Genomic DNA, 10,683 nt, shown 5'->3' on the forward strand with positions numbered 1-10,683 from the left:
TTTCACTGGATTTTTAGTTCATGTGTTGGTTGTTTGCTGGTCATAAATGTAGGTATGTCAGAAACACAAGCATCGGTCTCTGCTGTCGAGCCTCCCTGGCAGTGTTTTTTGCACTGCAGAATAAAAAGGTGTGAATTCAGTGGAACACCTGGATCACAGAGGGGAGGTTTGTTAAGACCACACCGCGGTGGAAGAAGCTGCTGCTCTTATCCGCCGTTTAATCTCCGCAGAGCTGTCAGCTGCACCGTTCCAAGACTGGTGTTAATTAACGCACTCGAGTCTTGTGTTTAAAAAAAATGGAAACGTGGTGATGGCGACTCCACGTGCCTCTAATCAAAATGACCTTTTCAGAAAATAAATGGCTCCACAGGTAATTCTAATCATCTAAGGAATATGACAATGTGGCACTCCAGCAAAGGACACTTGACTCCGAGTTAATCAAAGCATCAATTTTTCATCAGTTAGGAAGAATGCAATTCTCACCAAGGACAGACAGAAAATCACTTGACAGATAACTAATCATAATCTGTTAATCTGTAAAGTAATGGGACGTATTACAGACGGTCTTCTCTAGAAATCAAGAAAAGGAAAGTCAATGAAATAAAGCAAGGAGAGATGGTGGAAGAAGTGGGACTGGAAGTATGAGGCTCACTTGACAGGCTCCAGCTCACAGGGAATTATGGGAATTACCTGGGCTCAGAAACATTTGGAAGCGCCAGTGATGCGCTCAGCTGGGTGAAAGGATGCGTTCAGCTAGGCCTGAGGATCCCCGGCTTCACGGCGCTGTATCCGAAGCAGAACAGACTTACCAGACTCAGCAGGAAAGAAACGGGAGGAAGAAAGAGGTGTGATGAAAGGAAGGAAGCTGAAAGGGACACACACACACACACACACACACTCTTAATGTGAGAGGGCTCTAACGAGGAGCCTGGAGCTGCTTCAACACAAACCTTCATTTTTTGTTCCACTGAAATGGTTGGAAGGTCTGCGAGGGAGGAGTTGAACAAGAGGTGCAGACGGTGGAATGAGACAAGGAGAAGTGGTGACAAAAAGAAGGGGTGAACATTACAATTGTGTCACCAAAGGAAGGATAAAAACGGTGTCGATCGCCCCTCCCTGGTCTCTCAGCTGACCCAGTGTGATTTGTTTGGAACGAAAAACACACAGAAACCATTGATTGGTGAAGGAGTGAGGGAGGAGAAACGCGGGTGGGAGATTTACAGCAGTGACCACAAGTCCTTTAATCCATCCAGAGCTGCCCCCCCCCCTCCCCCCCATCCTCCCAGTGTCATTCTTTCTCCCTCTTCTCTCACCCCAGTATTTTTGTTTCTCTGTGAATCATCAGAATTTTTTGAGCGTGTAGTATTTGGTCCCCTGAAATCCCATGCGTTATCTCATCACCTCCTGAAAGGAGGTCAGCTCTACTGTCTGCTTGTGTCAGTTTATCATTCATATTGGATCATATTTCAGTACGACGTCGCACAAAAGTTCAGCCGTAGGTGAGCTGTTCCTGCCAGACCTCACTGAATCCCACGGCATTCCACCTCAGTCAATTTGAACGTAGGTCACACATTCAGTGAATCAAACAATTTGCTCATTAGTCACCAAAAAGAACTCTCTGATTCAAGCTTCTTAACTCTTTAAGCCATTTTCAGGCCTCTGCTAGAGAATTGTATACCCATCATAAAAGTATATTTCTGCCACCATTAGGTCGATGTGAATAATTCTAATAAAGCTAAGGTAAGACAAATTGTACAACTATAGTTGGACGAAGTGATTTCTGTTTCTGCTTTTCTTTGGGTTATTTTTGGCTGATGCTTTGACGTTAGAGAGCTTTGATGGAAATGTTGGGAATCTCTGGACTGTCTGCTTTCATTTGAAGGGTTGTTTGTCCGTCTGGCCTGAAGTACCTCAGCCGTAGAGGCAGAAATGTGTTTTGATATTTGAGAATTGATTCAGTTGGACTTCGGAGTATGTCGAAGTCCAAATGACTTAACTATAGACTTAATGACGTAACTATATTCTTTTGATTAGTGCATTGTTTCACACTGTCTGTTGGGGGGACGATTGGGTGTTTTCTGTTTTCTGACTTAGCTGCTGTTTTGCTAATAACTAATATCTTTGGTTTGTGTGGATAAAACCAGACATTTGATTTGATTTAATCGATTTGTTTGAGATGACTGATCAAACAGTAATGACAATTATACTGTAGCCAAGAATAGCGTACTCCCACTGTCAACCCCCCCCATCAGAGCCAGGACGTTTCTTTCGTCAGTCATGTCACACAGCCCAGCGTCTGTCATAGCTGTGGATATGCTGTGTGTCCCACATCGAGTTGTGAAGTACCAACCGCTTGGACTGACGTGGCGACTGCACCTGTGATTGTCGTTCTCCTCTGGGTGTGATCTTGTCATGTTCATCCTTGTTCTGTCCTCTAGAAGTATCGTTGCTCTCCCAGTCTTATTCTCTTTCATCAGCGTGTCTTTCTGACCTCAGCAGCATGTGAAGGCCACGATGTTGAACCTATCAGTGCTGGGAATTTGAAATACTAATGGGGTCCAAATTTTGACCACATGGAACTGACAATAAATGTCTTAGGAGGTATTAGAAGATCTTATTTCATATGTCTGTGTGTTAGGGAAGGCACTTTTACTGTGTACCATAGAGTCTGTGTGTGTGAATGCTTGTTTGTGTGATGTGTGATGAGTGTGTCGCCTTGTTTCAAATTCAAACCTGCCTGTGGTGACTTTCACTGGAGCTCAGCGATAAATGATTGAATATTAGTTTGATCTATTTAGCGTGTGCTGTGCAGCTCCCTGCAGGCTTTTGGTTTGTAGTGATTCATATTCATATTTGTCAGTTGTGGTCATCCTCACGGTGAATATCTCACCCACTCATACACATCTGTCCCTATTTTTTATTTGAAGTGTTTGCGAGTGACGCTGGCAGGCAGGTCGATATGGCATAAATGGATAAAACAGCCCTGGTAGATCAACCTCCTTGAATTAAACTGCTGACAGTGTGAAAAACGATCCATTCCACCTGCTTGTGTGACTGGTGGTTATCAGGACCTGGATATTAAGAACGTTTCACGAGGTGGTGTGAGGTGCCCTCAGATGTTCGATCCAGCTGACTGGTGTCAGTGAGAACTCAGATCCTCCCCAGGCTGCCAAAGTCAGATGAAACCAGGATCTGGAAGGTCAATCAATGTGTGCTGCAGCTGTCACCTGATGCTAATGCCCTGCACAGGACGGCTGGGGTCTGCAGCCGACCGGCAGAGGACTAATCAAGACTTTGACCGAGGCGAGGCAGCTGGATTCAGTGCATTTCTAACTGAGGGCCAACTCATTGTGTCTGACATAAAAAAACAATACTTATCATTGAAAAGAGAATAAAATGAGGATAAGGTAGAAAGGTAGAGTGTAAATAAAGTCAATGTAATTCCTGCACATGTGATGCAGTAGAAAGGTGTTGGATGCAGTCAGCTGGTGACACACAGAAGAAGTCAGAAGATGTTCCATCACCTGAGGTACCAGGCCTTTGCTAGTGACTGATGAGTGAGGCAGATGATTACACCCTGCAGGTTGGAGCTAGGGCACCCGGAGGAAGCCGGAGTAGAGCTGCAGAGCCTTGGTGCTGGAAGGAGTGCTGAGGTGCACCTCACTGGAGCTAGAGTTGCTCCAGACTGTTGGAACACCTGGGATGGATTGTGTATCGATCTAGCCTTGGAACATAGTGGAGGAGCTGGAGAGTGTCACTGGGATGAGGCTTCCAGTCAGATAAGATGGATGGAAGGATGATGATCACTCTTTGAATCCATTAATAATATCTGTCAGTGTCATTTATAATTATAAATATATATATTTAGTCCAACATAGACATAGACTTAAATGTATAATTTTATTTATGCACAAAATCTCCCAATGAGACGCCCCCCAAACCGAAATCAAGAAATGACAAACCCTCATACCAGTCAGTGGTCGATGTGAACAGACTTGATTTCATCAGTTGGGTTGAATGACTCGTCCTGTCTGCTGGTCATAATATCCACACTTTACAACTGTTGGTCGATAGTCAACCGGTTCTGCCTCACTCGTCTCTCATAAGTGGCGTTCCATTGTTTCCCAGCGCTCACGGCTCACTGCAGGGGTCCTCCCTGACTTCATTAGAGCTGCTGTGGCCCGCCCCGTGTCCACAGGGAGAACGCTCTCAGACCCCCGATGGCCTTGTTACCTTCAGCCGTGGAACCTCAGAGATTGTTTGTGTGTCATGTGCCTTAATGGTCTGTCCTCTCAACTTCATGTTCAACAACATGTTGCCACTATCAGATGAACATATATTATTAACAACTTCATAAAGCATTTTCTGATTCCTGTGAAAGACAAAGAATATGTTTTCATTGGTTCCATTAATAATTGAAAACATAATCCCCAACTGGTTTTGTGCCAACAGAATGAATGATACTTTATTTTTCCTGGTATGTTTGCAAACAGCTTAAAGCATTTCAGAAAAATCTGTTTAGTTTCATGAAAATACAATTTCGATAAAAAGGAATTAATAAGACACACAGATAAACCCCTGTTTGATCAGTGATTTGCCTCATTTATTTTAGGTCAAGATGTAGTCAAGATGTGCAACAGATACGGACGTTTTCAATGTAATAAATTCACATGAATACACAGAATAACATTCATACTTAAAATTTCAACCTGAAATATTCAGAAGGGCCCTCTGGCGGGGCACTTTTGTGGGCGGTATGTTTGACACCCTCTGACCTCAACAAGTGTGTTCATCTGTCTGACAGCCCTGCCAACATAGTTGTTCTCTTCAAACTACAAGAACCAAAATAATATTCCAGCTACTGTTTGTTTTGATTTAAGTGGTGAGAAGTCAGTTTTAGATTCAGATTCACCAACTTTAATATCCCAAGGGGAAAAAACCACAGATGCCAACACGGGTTGTAAATTGTTCTTATCTCTGCCACATTTCCATTTCCACAAAACAAAACTCCTGTTTACTGTGGAGAGTTACAGTTACTCGATGTACTAAATGTTTAAAAAAAATCTAAATATTCAACATTCATGTCCACAGAAAGAAGCACTAGTCTGGTCTATAAGTTTTGAATAGAATAGAATAGAGTGATTCTATTTTTTCCTGATGACTGCTAAAGATTTTAAATGTCACTAATATCCGCAGTGTAATTTCAGCCATTTACTCTCATTTGTCACACACAACCTTTTGCCTGCAGTCCAATCTGCCCTCTCCAAAACTCATTATCATCTTTGCAGAGCCATAAATAGTCTATTAAGTGGAGCTAATGAGGAGTAAACAATGCAACGTTGGGGAAAAAAGAAAATATTTTCTGAAATGTTGTGATTCGAAGGGGGGGTCAGGCTGTGACCAGTGTCGGGATGCAGCGACAGATTGTTCAATCAATATTTATTTGCAGTCAATCAGCTAGAATATTTTACTCACCCAGGCAGTGGCTGATGCACAATTACTGCCTGTCAAAACTGATTTATACAGTGTGTTTTTTCAGTGCTGTGGACTGCTGTGGCTGACTGACTCGCTCTGCGTTTGGCTCTCAATGTCCTCTCAGTTGGTAACGTGTTGTAAAGCAGCTCGGACGCTGACTTGGCTCACTGAGCATCAAATGAAGCGGGCTCCAAGGCTCCTGGCAGGTTTCTTCTCCAAAGGTTGTGGCCTCCATTGTTATGAGGGCATCCTTCCATTTTGGGTTGTTTGTGAGGCGGAGGCATGTTAGGAATTTGAAATGGGAGATTGGCTTGGCAGCTTTCCAAGGAGTGTGTGTTCTTGGACTGTTTGCGTGTGTCGGTGTGTGTTTGACGGCTGCGTGGGCCAACTGTCTCCTCATGTACGAGTGTTGTGATGGATGTTTTCTGGGTGTACGGGCTTCAGGCGATGACACTGTGGCTCCGGTTCTCCCACTTATCTGACAGATTTCGTACTCCCGCTCATTGACTCTGACATATCCTCTGAAAGTCCTGCACCAGATCGTCTAAAACCCTGAACAGGGAGATGTGAAGAGCATGACGATAGCAGGAGACGCTCCTGATGTTTCCTTAGAACGAGTTTCATAATCTGAACCACTGAAACAGCTGGTCAAGTCAGGTTTTCACTTTATCTAATGAACAGATGCACTTTGGCTCACAGATCATTCAGCAGTGGAATTACCTGACATGACATGTCTGTGAAGTCAGAAGAAAACCAATAAGTCCAGCAAACCAAAGCTGCACAGCCAAGATGACATTGACATCACGTCTTTTCAGCGTCTCAGTTTGTTCAAATATTGTAGTTGATGACAACTTCTGGTCTTCTCTCCCCCAGCCGCTTCATCAGCTACTAAATATAATAAATTTCCTCCTTGTCCCATCCGCCCATCTCCTTTTGGCCGGCAGAGAGGAAAACAGTCCAGTTTAAATAAGTGGAGCCATGAGGTACAGATTTCCAAACTCCTGTCAGAATGACCGCTCAATCAACGAGCCCATGAGAGTTTATCACTGTCAGGATTTATTATGAGAGCAGACAGGTTTTTTCTTTTTAGGAAGAGTTCCATTGGTTTCATATGAGAGGGTTTCTCAAAGTGAGTCCAAGTAACCTTACACCCCCTCGAGGTGGCTCTGGGTGTCTCCAGTGGCACACTGAGCATAATTTGAATCAGTTCAGACTTCAGTCTGAAATTTCTTGATGTTTGATCGTGGTGAACCTTTAAACAAAGGCCCAGTGACGTGTCTCTGCCTCTGACTTATCTGAAATGTAATGTAGGACATGGACTTAGAAGACATTTCCTTTGGGTATTCTCTTTCCTTGAACATCTTGTCTTTGGAACTCTTTGACTTGTCCCATCATACAAGTGTTAATCACCACATAGCGTTTGCAGCAGAATGCCAACAATTAGTCTGACCTTTGTGGAGGTGTAGCCCGTTTGAATTAGTTTTCATTTCAAGTCCTTTTACATCCATTCCACACAGTCTCAGATGGGGTTGTGTTCTCATCAGGCATCAGAGGTAAAACATCCTCCCTCTTTCTTGGGTTAATGAAACAACTAGTAAGAATATTTCAGAGAACCTGATATAAATCCCTTGGCTCGGCAGAAAAAACTCCACTGAAGTCAAACCGCCTCTGCATTTTTTGATGAGGTGGCATTTGCTGCCCACTGAACCACCCAGTCACCCAATTAGTGTCTTGTGTTTGGCGGAGGTGAGAGCAGTGTCGCTGAGCTTGCATATCCAATCCGGGTCCTGGAAAGGTCCTGGAGGGTCTTGGAAGGCTCTCAGCTCTGCAGAACCTAAGTGACTTCCCCCTCCTGACAGCTGTCAGTTTCAGTCTTGCATTTAAACATTCAGTACTTTTTCTTTCAGTATTTTCTATCTTTGTCACATGTACTCAGATACACCTCCCTTTTTTACTTCTTCTACTTTCTTTCCCCTCTTGTCATCTTCTTCCATCCCTGTGATGCATATTGTCCTTAAATACATTTCTTTTACTTATTTGGTTATTAGCTATGGGGGCAAAGAAAGGGCAAACGAGAGAGAACTTTTTCAACGGAGGTCTCGACACGAGAAGGCGCAGCAGGAAGCTGCACTCTCTGTTTCACACTGATTTTAAATTCTAAAGGCAGAAACACTCATGTTACTTCTCATCTACCAGAACTTTGAATATCCTTCCTGCATTTTTTTCACAAGTGATGGAGCTCAATTCATCTTTTCCCACATAAGCTGTATACTCATCTACCCCAGGCAGCGTGGAGGGACTGGGAGGGGGGACGAATGTGTAAAAGATATAGGTTTTACTCTTGTAGGGTCACAGATTAATGGTATAGAACTGGTCTAGTCCATTCTCACGCCCAGGACATATCTGCTGCTTGTGATTCCTGCACACAGACAAACCAGAGTGGAACCATCAAGCCGACCCTTGTGTGAACAAGCACGTATTCAGGAACCTGTGTGTCCTGGTAGTCTGACATCTCTGTCTTCTTCTTTAGCTCTGCTCTACGCCACCATCTTTGGAAACGTGACCACCATCTTTCAGCAGATGTATGCCAACACCAACCGCTACCATGAAATGCTCAACAACGTCAGGGACTTCCTGAAGCTCTACCAGGTTCCCAAGGGGCTGAGTGAGCGGGTGATGGACTACATCGTCTCCACCTGGTCCATGTCCAAAGGCATCGACACAGAAAAGGTGATGTTTTGTTGATTTCACTGAGTTGCAGGTGAAGAGCTCAAGTGGAACTAAGAGGCGAGAGAAAATCAAATAGGAAGCGGTAAGACTAAAGGGAGGGAGAGCAAAGTGTCAATGTATCTGCAGATTGGGTTGATACTTCCAGTCTGGTCCCTGACCACCACTGCACACACGCTGATTCCCAACAACATGACAGCTGGGACCTGGGATATTTTAATTTCCACGGAGTGGGAGGATGTTGAGGCTAGCTGTCCAGGAATAAATAAAGTGTTTGGCATTCAGAGTTTAGATGATAGAAACAGTGAAAATCAATGTCAGCAGAAGCCAAGAACAACACAAACAAAAAGGTGAAGCCTTTTATTGACGATGAGCAGCCTGCAGTGAAGCGGAGATCTAGGATGGGTTCAGAAAAGGACAATCTAAGCACAGGTTTCTCCTGTGTTTTCTTCAGCATTTTTTCTTTTCCTTTGTCAGTTTTACTGACTGGTTGATTTCACATTAAATTTGATCTTTAAATCTTCAATTTGTCCTTTCAATTAATGTTTGGATTCATTCTGTTGTCCTAATAAATACCCAATTTCAGGCCCAGGAGCGTCCATGTATCGATGGTAAATATCTGGCCACATTAAACAATAACCATAGGATGATAATCAGGAGAACTTCCATCTGAGGGAAGCTGTCCCTCATGACAGTAGACGAACCCGCCAGTGACTTTTGTTGTTGTGGATACAGTCACATGTAGATTGTACACAAAGATACAACATGGCAATATTAACGGATCGCTAACAAATATCAAAAGCGGTTGGATTCATCTCCCACTGACTGAAATAATCCAATGGATGTAAATGTATCCTGGACCTGAACTCTGACCACTGTGGCCAGAACAGACAGGCCTCGGAATCATCTGAGATTTCAACGAATGAGCATGTGAAACAGTCACAACCCCTTTTTAAAGCTTTTGTTTTACGTAAGGACGTCTGATGTCTTCCAGGTCTTGTCTATCTGTCCCAAGGACATGCGGGCCGACATCTGTGTCCACCTCAACAGAAAGGTTTGCTAATCCTCCATAATTCCTATTCTGATGACATGTACTACAGACTAAATGTACAACTGAAAATGTGAATCATCATCAAGTCCTTTCCCATAGAATCAGCTGCGATTGGCTGGCAAAGGACAACTGAAGGTGTCCTTCACTGCCAGTTCAGCTTCTGAGTCTGCCAGTGTTTTGGGTCTGATATCAAGTGATTGCCCCCCCCGCCCCCCCCCACACACACATACGTAGCCTTCATTTAGTTATACAACACTTCCCCCAAAGGACTCATGCTGAGACTATTCAGTCGTGCTTAAACATGTCCTCCAGAAATCTAAACCCCGTTTGTGTGAAGACGTTTCAGTGTTTTTGTTAACTTTCATTTATTTTATTTTACTAATTTACTCTTATCCTTCACACACAGTCAAACACTGCTGACACCAGACAAGAGGGGGAGTCACCCATGACTTTGATATGCAGTTCCCACAAACTTTGAGGAACCTCAATCACCCTGCGTGTGTTTTATTTAAGTTCATTGGTCTCTGATGAGGTTGTGCATCCAAATGTCAACCTCTCGAGCACGGCGCTGAGGAGAAGTGTTGTGGCAGATGTCCTCAAGAGAGTGTCTCACTGCTTTGACATAAGTTCCATTTCTGTAGAGCGTTTGCATCCAGATAAGCAGATAATGAATCCTGATGTCTTTCTCAGGTGTTCAATTGAGCACCCGGCGTTCCGGCTGGCGAGTGATGGCTGCCTGCGTTCGTTGGCCGTGGAGTTTCAGACCACCCACTGCGCCCCAGGGGACCTGATCTTCCACGCTGGGGAGAGTGTTGACACCCTGTGTTTCGTGGTTCAGGGTCACTAGAGGTCATCCAGGATGATGAGGTCATTGCCATCTTAGGTATGTGGTCCATGCTGATGACAGTGGTTGGGCATTTTTCTCAATGTGATAATTTAGAAATCTCACATGACCACCAACATGCAGTTCACCTTCACCTTCTGCATGACAGCTTCCAGTCTTTCCCTGTTGCTTGCATGTGAAGGAAGGGTAAATGAGATGGATTGGAACAGTGCGGACGCCAACGCTTTTAGAGCAGGGAAATATGGAGAGTTAATGTTACGGTGTCATGGAGGGAGTCTGCTCTTTGTGGTTTTGAAAACACTGAGCAATAAGGAGCTCCCGTGGCTGCAACACTCACATTAGTGTCCAAAGGCATCCAGTGGACACACAAACACACACACTGCAGCAGCAAATATACAGCAACAAAAGCTTTCTCTGGAGGACAGTAAACACTTCCCACAGTAATGAGGCTGAACTGTGGCGGCTCCGGTAAACACTAGTAAGTAATAGCATCTCATCACGCACTGTTTTATGGTGCTTTCTCTCTCCGGAACCAGTCTTCGATAGGAGCTGGTTTGCTGTTCAGCATTGACGGTCAGTAATGTCA

The 10,683-nt window shown here is 44.1% G+C and overlaps 1 protein-coding gene across 1 annotated transcript in view; it reads left to right on the plus strand.

Annotated features, from left to right (window-relative positions):
• LOC144741500 (voltage-gated delayed rectifier potassium channel KCNH5) overlaps positions 1-10,100 on the plus strand; it is a 31,161-nt gene extending 21,061 nt beyond the window's left edge. Inside the window, exons 9-11 of the mRNA XM_078624023.1 lie at positions 8,006-8,205; positions 9,197-9,256; positions 9,918-10,100. Coding sequence (XP_078480149.1) covers positions 8,006-8,205; positions 9,197-9,256; positions 9,918-10,100 — 443 coding nt within the window. The remainder of the gene's footprint in view (positions 1-8,005; positions 8,206-9,196; positions 9,257-9,917) is intronic.
• Positions 10,101-10,683: the final 583 nt, after the last annotated feature.

The sequence above is a fragment of the Lampetra planeri genome, unplaced genomic scaffold (genome assembly GCF_965212315.1).
Source record: "Lampetra planeri unplaced genomic scaffold, kcLamPlan1.2.h2 scaffold_572, whole genome shotgun sequence".
Lineage (NCBI taxonomy): Eukaryota > Metazoa > Chordata > Hyperoartia > Petromyzontiformes > Petromyzontidae > Lampetra > Lampetra planeri.